The sequence below is a fragment of the Hoplias malabaricus genome, chromosome 5, assembly GCF_029633855.1.
Source record: "Hoplias malabaricus isolate fHopMal1 chromosome 5, fHopMal1.hap1, whole genome shotgun sequence".
NCBI lineage: Eukaryota > Metazoa > Chordata > Actinopteri > Characiformes > Erythrinidae > Hoplias > Hoplias malabaricus.
The window spans coordinates 43844897-43863691 of record NC_089804.1 but is presented as its reverse complement, the minus strand read 5'-3'; the positions used below and the strand labels follow the sequence as shown (position 1 = coordinate 43863691).

Here is an 18795-nt window from a genome sequence, read left to right as displayed (position 1 = left end):
CAGTACCTCATTCAGGTTCTAAAGCTGTAAGAGATCTTCCAGAGGTATTTGAGCAGGTAAGTGAGGGGGTTTGAAGCTTTAAATTTTGCCTGACGCTCCCCTCATTAAAAAAATTATATTTTCTTTAAGCTCTTAACAATACCCCATAGATTTTCTATGGGGTTAAGGTCAGGTGAGTTTGCTGGCCAATTAAGAACTGGGAGACCATGGTCCTTGTACATTGAAAACGATGCCGTTATTTACCTTCTACTGTTCTTCATATGATATTGTCAAGGATTTAACAATTCAGGAACATTCCATTCAAAAATGAACACATTCAGGTTTTGTCAGGTGGTGTTACATTTTCTGTGGGAAGGGAATTGCAGAGTCTCTGCTTTAGTGGTGTAATAAATATTTTTGGTAGGTTATAATTTTACAAGTGGATGTAACCAAAACATATAGCCGTGAGGTATGGTTAACTTATATATAGCATGGCTGATTTTCCTTAAAATACATACGAATTACTCAGAAGTAAACTAGCTCTGAGCAAAAGAATTAACTGCTCAAATGTTTAAAAAAAATTAAAAAAAAACTTATGTGGAGTGTCCTGTAGTCCTGCTTAGCCATCCAGGATATAACTGACTTACTGGCATGCTTTTAATGGGGCACAGCAACATTTTCATTCATTCATTCATACATTATCTTTAAGTGTTTATCTGATTCAGTGTCACGGTGGGTCTGGAGCCTAGCCAGAGTACAGCAACATTTTATATTATTTAGACATTAAAACACTTGGGAATTTAACCAATTTAATGCTCAATCCATCCGTTTATCTCTTAAAAAGTTGTTGAAAGTGGAAAAGTTGTTGAAGTGTTTATTGTTTGAACCATTAGCATACATTCTTTCTATTAAAGCTTCAGTGTCTGATGCTAAAGCTCCCTCTCAAAATTTTACTCAGCAAATTACGACATGCAATTTGCAGCCTTTATTATTTCATTTTTTCTAAATCGATCGACAGTTCTAGTTTTGAGTCAGCTGGTTTCCTGTACCTTACAGAAAGGCATGTTTAAATTGCCTGTGGAAATCGACAGTACAAACAGCAGTTGTTAACATGAAGTAGGCAACAGCACTATCTTCCACATATCTGACTGGGTTTTGAATCCCAATTCAGACAGGAATTCCAAGTTGTTCACCTGGGAGACCTTAGGCAAGGCTAACACTGCTTTAGTCTATCTCTGTAACTTGTTTAATACATATTTGATATGGGCATTTGTCAAATGTACTGCATGTAAATTTACAAAAAAGTTGAGAGGTGTGATAATTTGCTGTCTGAGGTACAACTGAACATAATCCAGTCATGAGAATTAGGATGAATGAGTGAAGGTCTTTCGCACAAATGTGTGGGTTAAATCACCTTTGGTGGTCTCACTTTCACGAACCAGGAAAGTTCCTCTTTTATTCTCAAGACTCAACAACAACCGCTCTGAGTCTCTGCGAGTGATCTTCCCGAAGTACCATCTGCAAGAGAGAGAGAGGAGGGAAGGAGAGTGGAAGTGAATGTGAGATGGAGGGAGGGAGCAAGAGAGAGAGAAAGAAAGAGAGAACAGAGTGAATACAGAAAAGAATCTAAGCCATGGAGTGTTAATAAAACAGTTAACACCCTCCTTTAAAAACAAACAAATAAAGAAAAAATAAAACCCTATGTAAGATGTGGTATTTTTTAATCCTAGGATCCCCCTACAGTTGCAGAGGGTAATTCACTTTTACAGCATTGTCCTAAAATGCCAAAGCTACACAGTGCAGATTCTACAGTGGTGAGCCAGAGTAGCAACAAAAGAGATTATATTGTCCCTGTTACGGGTCAGTGTAGCATAACATTTTAAAACTGTAATTTTATGGTACAAATGCTACCTAGAGTTACTTTAACCAGTGAGTGGCCAGAGCATTGAACGACTTTGGAATAATGTTTTTAGAATTACATAATCCAGTTTGGTTAAATCTGAAGCACTACAAGCAAATTAACCTAGAAAACCAGTCTTGCTGCTGGAGTTTTACATGGAGAACAACAAAATCTAACATTCTAAAATAAAGCAGAAAGAACACTCTTTGCTGTGTTTGTTCAGGAAGTATACGGTGCCTTACCTTTTATCCAGGGTCAATCTGAGATGACTGGCAGGACAGAGGTGATAAAGCGAGATATTTTAACCATTAAAAAGATGTGTCTATATAAGCATGTTCATCTGTGTGAGTGATGGATATCAAGTATGTGTGTGTGTGTATATGTCAGAGTCAGATTTTCTGCAGTTTTGCATTCGAGCCTGATTGGCATGTACAGTAAATCACAACTGAAATTAAATGGGTTGCTCTGAAGCATCACTGGTTGTAAGGCAGGAGAGAACAAACACATGCCGGGACACCAGTCCATCGCACTGAATCACTCACTCACAGCTTTGGGCAATATTGCACAGCCCGTCCACCCACGTACACACAGGGAGAACACAACAAATTTCACAGACACAGTCCACAAACTCTTAAACATACTGTATACTTGTGAACATATTGTATGTACTTATATACACACATAATATACATACTGTACTTGTATACGTATATATGTATTGATTCATTCATTCATTCATTATCTGTATCCAATTCAGGGTCGCGGAATCATTGGGTGCAAGTCGGGAATACACCCTGGAGGGGGCGCCAGTCCTTCACAGGGCAACACAGACACACACACATTCACTCACACACTCACACCTGCGGACACTTTTGAGTCGCCAATCCACCTGCAACGTGTGGTTTTGGACTGTGGGAGGAAACCGGAGCACCCAGAGGAAACCCACACGGACACTGGGAGAACACACCAACTCCTCACAGACAGTCACCCGGAGCAGGAATCGAACCCACAACCTCCAGGCCCCTGGAGCTGTGTGACTGCAACACTACCTGCTGCGCCACCGTGCTGCCCCTATATATGTATTGTGTAATACAAATTCACGTTACAGGCTTAAATTTCCTCCAAGCAAGCTGATCAGTATCTACAGGAAGCATGTGGTTGTAGGTGAAATAATCAGTTCCTGAGACCTTACCAAAATGAAGGAGACGTAGAATGCAAGCTCAAAATGTTCAAAATCACTATAACATATTGTTGTGTCAAGTTATTAAAAAAACATTTAGCTTTTTCACATTATGTATAAATATTTTTTGAGATTTTCATACTTTTCTACTCATCTGTTTTGTGAAGAATGTGCTCTGAAGCGACACAGAGAGAAACGCGTATGGTACTATCGGGTCTATCACAGATTCAGGGTTGGCAAAATTAGTCATTTTCACTCATCTCAATAAAGACACTGCCTTCAAGGACAGTTGTAATGAAACATTTTAATCTCCTCAGATATCAAACTCATGCATCCAGACTATATTCAATTTATTACAGGAGGAGTGTGTCAAAACACACTGCAGATCTCACCACAAATACCAGTGATCCTGGTGGCATTTAAGCCTCTAGAAACGACATGCGGGCTCTCCCGCTGCCTGCCGCTTAGGATGCCTTAATTTTTGTCGGGACAGAGAGGTTGTGCTATACATCCCTTAAAACTGAGATTTTTGAGGGTCACACTTCAAACGAAGGCCTATGAATGCCCTTCTGAATCACCTGCAAAATGGCTGCGCAAATGACAAAAGAAGGCGATAAATGTCAGTATTTTCTACTTTAAAAACTATGATAACCAGTATATTATCTTAGTTTAATGTAGTTTCAATGAATTATTATCCTTATCTTCATAAAAAGCAGAAAAAATAAATAGATGTCTCCAGATCCACCTTAAATGGTGAAGCAATTACATTGTAGTGCTGGTGGATATTCATTTATTCATTCATTGAATGTAACCGCTTATCCAGTTCAGGGTCGTAGTGGGTCCAGAGCCTACCCAGAGTCATTGAGCAAAAGGCAAGAACACACCCTAGAGGGGGTGCCAGTTCTTCACAGGGCGACACACACAAACACATTCACTGACACACTCACACCTACGGACACTTTGAGTCACCAATCAACTTACCAACGTGTGTTTTTGGACTGTGGGAGGAAATTGGAGCACCCGGAGGAAACCCATGCAGACACAGGGAGAACACACCACACTCCTCACAGACAGTCACCCAGAGGAAACCAACGCAGACACAGGGAGAACACACCACACTCCTCACAGACAGTCACCCGGAGGAAACCCACGCAGACACAGGGAGAACACACCACACTCCTCACAGACAGTCACCTGGAGGAAACCCACGCTGACACAGTGAGAACACACCACACTCCTCACAGACAGTCACCCGGAGGAAACCCATGCAGACACAGGGAGAACACACCACACTCCTCACAGACAGTCACCCGGAGGAAACCCACGCTGACACAGTGAGAACACACCACACTCCTCACAGACAGTCACCCGGAGGAAACCCTCGCTGACACAGTGAGAACACACCACACTCCTCATAGACAGTCACCCAGGGTGGGACTTGAACCCACAACCTCCAAGTCCCTTAAATGGACATTTAATTTGAAAATAAGTTCCAAGGTTCAACATAATACTTGAAAAGAAGGAGTTTGTGGAGAGTAGGGGTGTGTGATTATGGCCCTAGAATAATATTTCAGGGTAATTTGGAAATATTCTTGCTGATATGATAAAACACTGAAAAATACTTTTATTTACAAGATCACACTACTGCAAAAAAATAACAGTAATTGGAATATTAATTATTTTACATTATATATATATATATAATAAATATTAAATGGTTTTATTTATTTAGAAATTTCATATTAATAGAAATGTAACAGAAATGACAAAAAATATGTCAACAAATGCTTATTTTGTGTCACGTCCTGTGTTTGTTTTCCTAGCCATGTGCTCATTTAGCACATGGCTCTGTTTATTCTTCCTGTCTCCACTCTAGTCCCGCCTTAGTTCCGCCCTCTTGTCAAAGTCTCCTTTGTAGTCCTGCCCTCTCGTTATTGTCCCCAGGTGTTCCTTGTCAGTGCTCTGTGTATATATAGTCCCTTTGTTTCAGTGTTCCCTGGTCGGTTCTTGTGTGTGTAGATCAGGGGCGATTGCTCTAAGACTGCAAAGGAAGCTCAGCTTCCCCTAAAATGTCAAAAAATAAGTGATCAAATATATACTGTTGTGTGTACATGTCAGTGAATTAATATGCACTACAACGGGCTCAACTTTTGTTCAGAATCAGCTTCTTATCACTGGTAAAGACGCGGCTTTCCTCTCAATCATTCTCACAGTGCTTTAAACAGTGAGGATGCTGAGTGTCTACAGAGTTCAATAGCGAAGCAGCGAAGTGCAGCGAAACGAGACAAGCCATTGGTCCCGCCCATCCGACGCTCAGCGTCTCTGGGGGTCTATGGGGCAGTGGGCTGGCCTCGGCTGGCCCGGACGCTCACCTTCTGCAGGATGATTGGATGATCTGTCTGAGGCTGAATCCCTTTTTGATGGACAGCGAAATGAGTGAATCGGCGATCCTTTGGTGTAAAGATCCGTGGGAGCATTACATTTTCATTCTGTTCTGAGTTGAACCGGAAACTTTCTTAATCCTCTTAGCGGCATTTTCTTTGTTTAAAAACGACTAGCAACAAATCGAGCTTCTATTTCTGGTGGTTTTTTTTGTAGCTGCTTGTGTTTGGAGACTGACTTCTATCACTCTTTCTGACTTCTATCGCAGTTTCTGTCCAGCGGGTGCTGCTGAGCCCCTCCACTGTCACAAAGCACTCACAGGCAGACACACTTCACATGGGCCAAGGCCGTTTAAGCAGCCTAGCTCTGCTGGCCATTGAGAGGACACTAGTCAAGTCCCTGGAAAAGACGCCTTGTTGGTACGACAGGGTCACACATCATTTTCTTGAAAAGGAACGGAGGGTAGAATTTACGTATAAACCGACACATTTTATGATGTAGGCCGAAATTGAGCTTCCCTTCCTTGAAAGACCAGCATCCGCCACTGGTGTAGATGTGCTTCTTTGTCTGCTGTCTTACACATTACCACCAGTTCACAGTTATGTTCCTGTTCTAGTTATGTTCCCTGAGTTCTTGTTTGTTTTCTTGCCTCCCTGCTCTTGTTTGTTTTCTGTTTGTAATGTGTGCATATTAACAGCAAACATAAACAATTATGAAAAGTAATGTTAAAGTAAATTACAGTAATAAAAAGAACAAATGCAGAATAGTTGCTGTGCTGAGTCAGTATCTGCTTGGTTTAGAGCTCAATGGCTGTTGAACACTTCTAACCGCATTTTTGATTTTCTTCATCCTCAAACACGTGCTTCTGTTTGAGATGGTGAAACAGCTTAGTTCTATTTCCCCCTTCTGTTATTTTAGGGTTCTTTCATTTCTTACATAATTCCATGGTTTATTGTACATCTGATATTTTGCAACCAACCACCTCCACACACCTGAAGTCACTCATCCCACTTTCCGCCATATTTCACGGTGCTCATGTAAAGAACATATGCCATATTATGGGTAACAAACTGCCTGATGTCATTATGTAAATAATTCAGAATATCACGATTATCACTATACAGATTTTTTTAGCATTTTAAAAATTATGACAATATTATCGCGAATGACATGACATGGCAAAGCCGCAGTGGTGGTGGTGGGGGGCACAATTTACCCAAATATACTCAAACATAAACCTTAGAGTTTCACTTTGCACAAATAAAAAATTTCTACAGAGATGAATGTCTGAGGTATAATGATCATAGTTTTCAATAAATTTATCCTTAAACAAGCTGATTATGTTTTCCATGTTTGTTTCTTTGTATGTAGAAGTCATGATAATCAATATTTCTTCTGGACTCAGTAGTAGCCTAGCTTTGTTTACTTCCTGAAAAGCGAATCACATTGCTTTACAAGCTCTGTTGGACTGCAAGAACTGAATGGAGATTGTGCAAGCATAGACACAATGAGGAAAGTTCTTTCACTTTTTGTTTTGTTGTTCCATCTGTAATCAATTTGTGATTAGGTTCAGAGCTGGACTTGAGCCAACTGAGGACCATGGGATTAGAGATTTGCCCCACTCAGCACATCCTGAACTTTGCATTTTGTAACTCATTGCATTGTATCACTGCTTTTTGTCGGCCTTTCAGAGTGCTTTGATATGAAATTGTTAAGTAAATCTTAACAAATCTCCTGACCTTTTCTTTGTAATGTTGAGAGGGAAAAGGTGATACATTAAAAAAGCATTTGGGGGACTATTTTGCTTTCAAAGCCCCACATGAACCACTCCAGCATCTATAGAACCTTTATGTGATGTAACTGTATCTAGGTTTTTCATGTTATAGCTTTCTGTTAGTAGCTTTTACTGCAAATAAATGAACCAGATGACTAGTTCCTATCAACACCACTGTAAAAAACAGTGACTGTTTGACTCGTTTTTTGTTAACATATCAGTTCACACTGTACACTAGTCTGTGAGTTTGTTAACATCTGAACTTTCAATTTTTTTCAGACATTTTGAAAGAGGTGGCTTACCCCTATAAGTTGTATATAATTTGTTAAATTTAAGATCAAAAATGCAGAAAATCACTGGTGTGTGTGTGTGTTAAGAGCAAGCATGTAATCTTACGATACATAGTAGTGGTAGAATGGGTGGCTAGGTCAATGCACTTGGGAAATGTAAGGAAGAGTGAAGATCCTCAGGGAAAACTTTTACCTCGTCATCGAAATGAGGACGCAATCATTCGGCGGTAAAATAAAGGAACAGGCAAAAAAGAAAAAAAAAAAAAAGAATGGGGAGCAGGAGGAGAAGCATTCCTGTACAGTCTGCTTGGCTAGAGGAAGTGTGTAGGGAAGAATGCTAGGGACTAAAGCAGACAGAGATGGGGAACTAAACTACCAGAATAAAGGCATTACAGAGGACAAGAAAAGATGAGAAAAGTGCTTTACTCTTCAGCCTGTATGGAGTCAGAGGGAGCGACGTAGTTGCTGGGGATGTAGCCGCTTTCTCCTGTTGTTAATGAACGAGCCAGCCACCAATCTCCTTCCCTGAAACACACAAATACACATACGTATGTATTCCTGATTTACTGGTGTTTCACATATTTTTTCTTGGATTTCTATTACTCTAGTTAAACACTCACTCCTGAGGACAATTTCACACACTCACCCAGTCACTCACACACACTGAACAATTTCACATACACACCTGGGAAAATGTCACTCACAAGTCATGAACACACTTGCGAACAATTTAACACAGATACACCCAATCATTCACACACCCACACACTCAGGTACTGTGAAAATACACTTAAATCCTCAAAATGACTCAAGATGAGGAGCATCCCAAATAGCATCATAGTCCCTACATAATCATAACATATAATCAAACAAACTCCACAAGACGAGTTAAACTGCTCTGCGTGTGCTATGTCTGTCTACTTTTTTGTTTCCTCCTCCTTCTGGATGATAACTCTGAGAATGTGTTTGAGACTCTGTCTGTGTGGTATACTGAGAACTTTCCCACTACTTTTAACTCTGGCAAACAATTAACACAGAGAACAGGAAGTCTTACCCAGAAAAACAAATAAGAGCCATTACTTACTCCTGTGCTCCAAAATAAGGTGAATAGCTGACTAAAAATAGTTTTGACATACAACACACTATGTAAATGTACAAACAATTATATTATGACACAGCTTATCTGTTGTGTGGAAACATCTGTCATTGATCACTCACACTGAGACAAGAAGAACTAGTTTATTACACTTTAAGCTAAATCAGAGAAATAATTTAGGCAGACAGTCGCAATAAAATATTATCCTCCAAAAATATGTTATAATCTCAGAATGCATAGGACAGTGGGATCAGATTATTTCTAACCTGCTAACAGTTTTCCATTAGATACCATAATGAAAATGCTAATGTAGCCCACAGGTCTTTTTCTCCTCATTATGCAACACTGTTGGATCCTTTACACCCCTGATGTGGAGAGGCCTCTGAGTGTTGTGAGACTCTCTCCAGTACAAGAAGAGCAGCTGTGTATGAGATAAATTTAACCATCTTTCCCATCTATTTACATTAGTGTTTAATTCTGAAAATAGACAATCAGTCCCCAATATGGCACCCACGCCACTACCATAATATCAATGATGAATATCACACCTGTGATGTGGAGTAAGGTCTTATGAACTAAATTAGTTAGATTGTGAGACCCAGAAAAATGCAACTAGCTTCTGAGAAAAGAAACAGTGAAAAGAATTCCTGCAGATTTTTGAAGAACTCAAAGTCTCCTCCATATACAAAGAAGGAAAGCTGGAATAAAGGCAAATGTGTGTGTCTTTGGTGTCATTTTCTGACACCAAACAATGAATTACAGTCAATGTCTGTTTTAACAGTCCTGAAATGGTGATGCTTATTGTCTCTATCAATTAATTCCCTACCCCTGCCTGCCCATTTTTCTATGTGTTGTGGCTCTATTCAGGCAGACAGGCTGTGAATTACTGGCAGCCTCATTGAGCTTCAGAGGGAAGTTACTGACTTGATCATTCCTCCTCCTTCCTCAAGTAATAACACTGCTGCTTGCTGACTCAACACACAACCTAAAAGAACTGCATGACCTAGCTGCCAAGGCCTCTTAACTCATTACAACACAACCGGTTTCCACAAACTACAAGGGCTTTGCACACACCACGACATATTCAGGGCTTACGTATAAGCCACATGTACCTTGTTCCTGTTTTGTATCATTGTATGTTATGTAGTGTTATGGATGTTATTGTCTTTATGTGTTCATCTGATTGTAACAGCGTCTTTGGGTTACTGAAAAGCGCTTTAAAAATTCCATTTATTATTTATTATTATTTATTTACAATGTGCCATTCAAAATGCATAAGCACATTAATTATTTAAGAACGGGATACTACAGATGCAAGTCAAACATACTTTACTACATCTTAGGGATACACAATATGGACAAAAGATTAGCAATCAAGCCTAAATTACTGCTGTCATCCAGTGTGACTTCAGCAATGAAGGGTCTTTAGAGGCAGCTTGGCCCCATTTTTTTTTTTTGCACCTTGAGAACATTAAATTTAGTGTGATGAGCCCCTGAGACAACGTCTATATTTGCTGGTCACTGCTCATTAACATTTAAACGTCCCTAACTCTACTTCCTTCCAAACTCTTCATCCACACTCTTAAATTCATTCATTCATTCACTCATCTGTATCAGTTCAGGGTCGCGGTGGGTCCGGTGTCCACCCGGAATCAAGGCGGGATCACATCCCGTAGGGGGCACTCTTAAGTTCTTGAATTTTATTTACTTATTTTTATTATGTTTATAAACTTATTATGTTTATTTATTTATGTTTATTACTTGTTTATATTTACTTTACTTACTAGCATACTCTTTTTTTATTATGTATATGTATAACTTATAATTTTATAGATTCTTCAGTACTAATAAAAAACGCTTTCTATTTCCCAGTCAGACGTAAAAAAGAAAAAACAAATCACAAGAAACAGGGCAACAAGAAGAAAGAAGGTTTTCCTTTAGGTTGCTGAGGAGATTTTGGTATAAAATGGTATAAGTCGACTGTATTTCGCCAAAAAACTCATTAAAAACTAACATTTTTAAATGTAGCACATATGTTAAGCTATTATTTACAAAAATCAGAAAAAAACTATGTAAAAAAGAAAATTATTTTTAATAAATACACTCAAATTAAACTAAATGACTAATAGACTAAAATGAGGCTAAACATTTTTAACATTTAATTAATTAAAGTTATACTAAAATGTTTCTTTTGACTAAAAAAAATTAAAATGTGACAAAAGACCAAGAATAAAACTAAATCAAAATCAACTACCAAAACTAATAATTGTATGTCTTTAGAGATGATACCTAGATGGATCTTTAGCTAAAGACATGTATGTTAACATAATGCAAGTCCATTATTACATCACAATCAATGCTAAGCTTAGGGCTTCCAGATCAGTCTTCCTTAAAAAAAAATGTACCACTTTAAAATAGGACTGCAATTGTAAAGGTTTATAAATGGTTTAAAAACCTGTTTATTACATTGTCATTGATTAAGTGTTAAACATCTTAATAAATGTTTGCAACACAGATATAAAAATTAAACAGTGACCTCTTTTTTGTTTGTTTGTTAAAGTGTCAGATAACTTACTGAAAATATAAATGTAAAGAAAAGCTAAGATCTAAGAATGTAAATTTAGTCATTTCACATGTTAAGGTACATCACGTTATCACGGGTGTTAAAAAAGTTACTCTGTTGGTGGTTAATCTGTTGAATGCTTAAATTTATAAACAAACATGTCATGAATCCAACAAGCTTAATGCAGACTGATAGAGAAGATAAAGTAAGGCAAGATCTGGAAAGATCTGAGGTTTAACCATGTAGATGGATATGGTTTAATTCTAAATTGGTACCAGAACATCCTTAAAAACGTATTAGTCTTACTCATGCTCCAGCAGGAACATCTGGGTTGGTCAAGATGGTTTTTGTCATCTATATCTGCTACATTTTTAAGTCATATGTTTTTATTTTCCCTCCTATTTATATATTATGTTGGGAAATATAGTGAGTGTAACAAACAGAAGCAGACTGGGGTTTGATTCCCTACAGGTACACTATGTGGAAAAAGAGTGACTACATTCACCTAACTATAAAACTGACATTTATATTATATAAGTGCATATTCTGAAAGATTTACAACCCCAATTCCAGTGACGTTGTGTAAATAAAAACAGAACACAATGATACAAATCCTCTTTCAACCTATATTCAACTGAATACACTACAAAAACCACATATTTATATTGGTCAATTGAGTGAATATTTGCAAAAAAAAATAAATAAATAAAGTTTATCCGTTTGAACATTAAATATCTTGTCTTTGATGTTTATTCAATTGAATATAGAAAAGGATTTTCTATATTGAAAAGGATTTGCAAATCACCTCATTCTGTTTTTATTTATGTCTTATGGCACTTATGTCCTAACTTCACTGGAATTGGGGTTGTAAGATAAATACACCCCGTGGTCAAAGGTTTGTAGACAATGGCTGGCCCAATATTCTTCTGAATCCAAAGTTATGAAAAGCTTTATGTCCCTCTTGCCCACGCTTGGCAGTTGGCATGGTGACATTGGGCATTTCCCATGTTATTAGCAGTGAGTTTCTATGAAAATTATTTAAGCAGTGTGGGTTAGGAACATCTGTGCCAGCAGTGAGGACATCTTAACATAACAGACATTTCTCATTAGAAGAGGTGTCTAACACCTGCAACTTTTGAGCAGGTGTAGTAAGTAAAGAAATATCCTAGAAAACCTTGCCCTAGTCTGAATATGCATTCCCAATACTTCCATTACATCCCAGCCCTTCTACACGTTGACATAAAGTGAATCACAAACACAAATGCTGGAACCAATGATAGATGGTAGAATGTAAACAGACTTAAACCAGAAGAAATCATGGCACCTGCAAGCAAATGAGAATGAAACTGGCACAAACTTGTGAAAGCAGGGTGAATGTGAAGGACATGGCTAGCAGGTGGCAGACTATTTTTGTCTCCAGAAGCCTAGACAAAATAGGCTCCCGTAGCCTCCCGTTTAGAGGAATAACGTGAGAGACTCACACATGAAATCAGGCAAGGAAGGCAAAGCAGTTGTTACCAACCTGCAGTTCAGCTTTCTCCTAGAAAACAATGTGACCACATGTGAGAGACACAAAGAGGAAGGAGATAGGAAAAGGGTTCAGGATTAATAGAAAACACATTAAAGGAATTAAAGCAAAAGCCATATGCAGAATCATTGACAATTCTAAAGAAATAATAATAATAATAATAAATTAATTTTATTCATGAACAATGCGAAACTATAATTTGTCTAGAGACAAAAAACAACCACTGAAATTGATTTTCTCAGTATGTCTTTGACAGGGAATTTATAACATACATATAGTATCTACAAAATAGCATCTAAAGCATTTACATTTTAAGCCAATTCTGCAGTGGCTCAAGTGGACACCATTTTCTTGGTTAATAACGGAATGTGCCACTGATGCTGTCCACATATCACAGTGGTAAGAAACACTGCAGCACACACAAGCTCTCCTTCTACTATTAATTCTACGATTAATTTCACTCTGTGCACCATGAACCTGCATGCACTATGACTCTTGTAAACCAGGGCAAAAAAAAAAAAAACACATTATGCCAGTATGGCTGCAAGGGGACCTGCACAAAGAGGCTAAAATTTGCAGTCATATATTACTTTCTTGTTTTAATTATGTGTGGTGATTTAAATGGATTGCAGACATTTTTATTTCACTCCTATTTTGAAAATATTTATCCACACGTTGGATACAGTGGATACTGTGGAGCAGTTAAATGTTTAGCTTGTGCTTTTCTTGAAGTTGAATTACACCATTTTTCAACTTTTCAATAGAATTTAATTGTAAATGTTGACAGTCACAGTCACCATGGCCACAGGGAAGGGAACTTTTTGCCTCTTGCTTGAGTCCACGTTTCTGATGTAAAGTCAGAGAAAGTAGCTAATATATATACTTTTTTGACTGTCATCCTCAAGTTTTTTAACATCCACAGGATGTTGTAGACTGAATATTTTTGGTTGGGGGAATATACTCAGTCCAGCAGTGACACTGAGTGATTAAAATAGCAGCACCACAGCTCATTCTAAAAATGTGTCATTTGAGGCTGATGAGCCGTCAATTAAATTTGATATTAAAGAGATTTAGGACCATGTTTTTTTTTATTTTTGGTATGTGTGTATACACAGGGGTGCTTAGACTATGGTCCACTGCACTGGTATTGATTCCACAGCAAACAGCCGTGCATTCCTATTCACTTCTTGTGACTTGAGCATCTTGATTGTACATGTGAAGACAGAAGAAACTGTTTGTTGCTGTCCTCTTTTTCTTATGATAGTGTCCATGTCATTCTGAAGAAGTGATCAGTAGGAGCAGAAAGAGAGAGAGAGAGAGAGAGAGAGAGAGAGAGAGAGAGAGAGAGAGAGAGAGAGAGAGAGAGAGAGAGAGAGAGAACAAAAAAGCAGAAGCAAAGACACGGTAGTGATATTTTGTGAGCTGGGAAAGCCCAAAAAAAAAAAAAAACATCTCTCACAAAACCAGAGCCTTCAGAGGAAAGCCTGTTCCTATGGTTACCAGTCAGGGGGAGGGGGTTGGTGGCGCTAAGTGCACTTTTGTGGCAAAGCAGCCAGCAAACAGAGCAGACAGTCTACAGAGATTTGCGTGTGTGTCTGTGTGTGGGAAAGTCTTCACAAAATGAATGGAAGTCTATGGAATTCCCCCACAATGCATGAAAAAAAAATGCCTGTAGAGAGGTGACAGGGGGCTGTGTGTGTTTCCGAGGGGGCTGCAGGAACCCCCATATTTCCAGAGTTTTATGCGCAGCTGCTAAACATAATGTATATTTTTCCATTAATGTTGTTAGTGTGGTTTTTATATTATAATGTACCGCCTCTCTTTTTCTCTTAGAATTAAAGAGATCTTTTTGGTGAGGATGCATGGAAATGACTTCTGTTCTTATTGGCCTCACTGTACTGAGGCCCTGTCAATCAATGTCCATTTTATGAGCTCCAATGACCACAGCACAGTTTGTTGTCTTCTAGCCCTTTATCAGTGGACACAAGAAGCCTCCCACAGGATGCTGTTGGCTGGATATTTTTAATTGGTAGACTATTCTCAATCCAGCAATGACACTGGAGGGCCACTGAACCAGCAGCAACTGCTGTGTCTGGTCCACTATCATAGATACGGCTTTACAGCAAATAAATCAGAGCGTGAATGTATCAACACAGTAAAGGAAGTGTGTGGTTTCTTACGTGTTGTTGACGATCTGAAGCCGCTCTCCTTTCCTGAATGATAAATCTGAGGCAGTGCGTGACTCATAGTCATACAGTGCCACAAAGGTGGTCACACCTCCTACATATAAGAACAATACATTATTGAGGTTCATCAAGTTTTTCAGTGCATCATCATCATCATCATCATCATCTTTCTCACTTCATTCAAATACATTTCAGGTGACACAAACTAATAAAATAAAGGCATACCCTTATTAAAATCATATTTAAACATTTTAAGGAACACTAGGTAAGACTTTCCCCTATACGGGAGGTCCTCGGGTTACGTCAGTCCCGAGTTACGATGTTTCGTGGTTACGACACATCTCCCATTTACTGTATAAAGCCTTGTTTTGACTTAAGTGGCCACTTTGACTAGCCCAGACAAAGATTCAAGTCTATGTCTGATGTCGTTAGTTTTGATCTAGAATTACTAATATTTAGTTCAGCTTTCTAGTAAACTGGATATATGTGTAGACACCATTTGTCATGTGATGCACATTCATTAATAAACATATTAAAAATAGTGTCAGACATCACATGCACCTATACATCACAATCAGAGCAGAACCACACATCTCCAAAAAAGTAAATTTACATGAGCAAAATGAAATAAAAAAACATTCCTAGCTGTAAATATAATTTAGTATAACAATACGATGTAAAGAGCAGCTAGTAAAATTAAATGATGTCAAAAAATAAAACATCAACATAGGAGATGTTGACAGAATAAATCTATTTAAAAATGACTCAACTACACAGTCAAGAAGTCACTTACCTGCCACATGCCATTACACTAAATTAAACCCATTCTAAACACTTGATCACCTTCCGGTTCCTAGAGATTTTACCAAACCCAGTGTTGCAGAGGGCTACAGTTCACTACAGGAAACTCAAACGCTCAGCTCGCAACACCATTTTAAAGTTAAAGTTAAACCCCTCACAAATTCAGAAACACAAGCTGGTAGGTGGATTGGCTAATACAGTGTCAGTAGGTGTGAATGTGTGGTGCCCTGTAATGAACTGGTGCCCTGTGTCAAAGATGTGCTCCACCCTTACACCCAATGATTCCTTGTGGGCTCTGGAACAGGATGAAATAGTTACAGAAAATGAATGAAGTAAATGAAAACATGAATAAAATGTAAGAAATTTTAAGTAAGGGGGACATGTGTAATAAAACTTTTTGCTGAACAGTTTTAAGAGATGGTTTATCTACACATTATAAACCACTTAAATTTTTCATAAGAACTATAAACTATACTGTTTATGCATTCTCCCAGCCATGGCCCATACTGCAGAATACATTTCAGCTTAAAGTGAGCAGGCTGCTCCTGTCCCACGAGAATCACTGAAACAATAAGGTCTTTTGCAAACACTCATTGACAGTTCACATGAAGGTCAGCTCAGCATGTGGGGGTACTTTGGGGTACCATTACACTTTACACCCTTAGTAGACATGGGCTTTTTCAATGAATGCTAAAATCCAGCACAAAATATACCAGGGAGAAAAGATTTTAGCTTATACCACAGGTAGTTCTGACTAGGCACTCTATCTCAATGAATCTCTAAGTATATCAGCCTTATTCACCTGTAAATTTGTGTGGCCAGAGTCTCCAGAAGCTGGATAGAGGGGGTCATGCCAAACAGCTCTTTGCCTCCAACATCCTCCTTCTAGGGCTGGCAGGGTCATTGCCACACTTTGACAAAAATATGCTTTTGTTGGTTAAGATTATTAAGACATCTGTCACAAAACTGAAGCTGAACCACAGCAGGCATTGAGAGATGCCACATTAAATACTTGCGGTCAGCTCCACTGGCTATTTCACAGAGACAAATGTAGAATGTTTTTAGAGATTCCACAGCCTTTTCTATTTTGAGGTATTAGCTGTCCAAATAAGTATTACAACCATTTTTTAAAAGCATACCACTTCATTTTAATGTATAGCTATAATAGAAATAATTTATGGTAACTGTTGCCATTTTTGAAAAAAAAAGAAAAAAAAAAGTGCATCAATACACTACATTCATGATCGCTAACATGGAAATCACCATAAAATTGTGTAAACCAAAACTCCTTTTGTACTTTTGTGTACAGTGCTAGCCCCAAGAATTGAACAAATCAATGCAAATGCTTTTGCAGCTCTTTTGCTTGAAGGATCTCATATCAAATGCAGTGACCAATAAATTATTCTTGCTTACCATTTTAAAAATTATTTAATTTTAAGTTATTTTTTTGTTGGATAAAATAATTGTCATTTTAAAACTAGGCAACAGTTACCATTAAAATTAGAAACGACTGGAAGAATGTTTGAAATTCCAGTTACAATTACACATTATATTAAAAATTGCTTTAAAACTTTCATTCATTCATTTTCTGTAACAGCTTCATCCTGATCAGGGTCATGGTAAGTCCAGAGCCTCATTGTTATTCAGGCCAACTATTAACACAAACTGGGCAGTGCAACAGTCATTACAGGAAAACACACTCACCCAGTCACTCACACATTCACAACCTGAACAGACCAACACAGAAATGTAATGGTATATGACGTGTTTTGTTGTTGTTGTTTTCTCTCCCCACCCTTTACACTGGCTCAAGCAATTAGATAATAAAACTTTAGGACATGCAAGGTACCTGCCGCCAGGATGCTGCGTTGAGGGGAGGTGATGCTGTTAGTGGATGTGTCCACACCTCCAAAGAGGGCTCGCTCAGCGCTGTTGTGCATGGGTTGGGCAACAGATCTTGTACCATCTACTGTTGGGCTGCGGTTGGGTGTGAGGATCTGGTGAGGGTGCCCTCCATTGCTGCTACTCCCACCCCCTGTGCTAATGGTTCCGTCCAGGCTTCTGGAGCGCAGTCCTGGCTCTTTGGGCTTGCTCTTTGTTGCTCCCATGGCCTAGGCCTGCGGAGAACATATGTAAGAATGAAATAGCTATTAGTGAAATTGTTTATATAGCAGTTTCAATGTAATTAATTAATAAAAAATTTCATGCACACCAAGATAAGGAATGAGACAGAAGGAATGGGGGAGAGAGAGAGAAATGCTTATAATGCTCCTTTCTGTTCTTTACTCTTTCTGGAGCTATGTTTGCCTCAAATGCATGAAACTGAAATCAAGTGAAGACACTTTAATGTGTTCTGTTGTGTCTCATTTTGAAAATAACAAGTTAAAATGGATATTACTCTGGAGACGTTACAACTAGCCCTGAAGCTAAGAAGTAAAATCCCATCTTGGTTCCCATCTATGGCCAGGAACTAGAAAAAGTGACAGCCTCATTAAAAGCATCATTATTCTGTATACATTTTTCAATCTTTTCAATGATTCTGCCAATCACTGAAAGTGTTCCCAAATATTCAGAGCATCTCTACTTCTAATCAACATAATCACACCTATATTGATTTTTATATGAATTTTGTTCATTTGCTAAAATTGTGTTCATGTGCTATGCCCTTAAAACCATACTACTGCACATGTAGTCTGGCCCATCCAATCTGCCACACCGAAGCAACAAGGAGGAGAACATAAACATAGTGGACAATCGAGCCACTCAAACAGATTGTACATCTCCAAGCAGAGAGTGCATGTGCCTGTAGGTCATATCTTTCTCTTTCTCTCACCCTACATCTGACGCACATTTATTTATTTATTTATTTATTTTTGTATCAGCACTCTGAAATAACTTTGGAATAGGAAGATTACATGGATTTATTGAGTAGGAACAATTATGCACTGCAACTAAATGCCACACTGAATCAGCCCTAGTCTCCCCCAGTCAGCAGTGATTCCAAAGGTCACTGGGGGAGTTTGAGGGGTTCTGCTTCTGTGTGTTGCTCCTCTCATTAAAAGGGATTATATTTTCCTTTAACCTCTGCATTTCAGTTCTTAGCGTGTTGGTTATGT

General features: G+C 38.5%; 1 protein-coding gene across 5 annotated transcripts in view; it reads right to left on the bottom strand.

Annotated features, from left to right (window-relative positions):
* src (v-src avian sarcoma (Schmidt-Ruppin A-2) viral oncogene homolog) overlaps nt 1-18795 on the bottom strand; it is a 77173-nt gene that overhangs the window by 18280 nt on the left and 40098 nt on the right. For 2 of the 5 annotated variants that reach the window (XM_066670882.1, XM_066670881.1), the window contains 6 exons: nt 17529-17796; nt 14873-14972; nt 12687-12704; nt 7932-8030; nt 2122-2148; nt 1394-1497 (listed from right to left, as the gene is read on the bottom strand). In XM_066670882.1, the coding sequence (XP_066526979.1) occupies nt 1394-1497; nt 2122-2148; nt 7932-8030; nt 12687-12704; nt 14873-14972; nt 17529-17787 (607 nt within the window). In that variant the 5' untranslated portion in view covers nt 17788-17796. The remainder of the gene's footprint in view (nt 1-1393; nt 1498-2121; nt 2149-7931; nt 8031-12686; nt 12705-14872; nt 14973-17528; nt 17797-18795) is intronic. The other 3 variants (XM_066670884.1, XM_066670883.1, XM_066670885.1) reach the window with 3 other exon arrangements.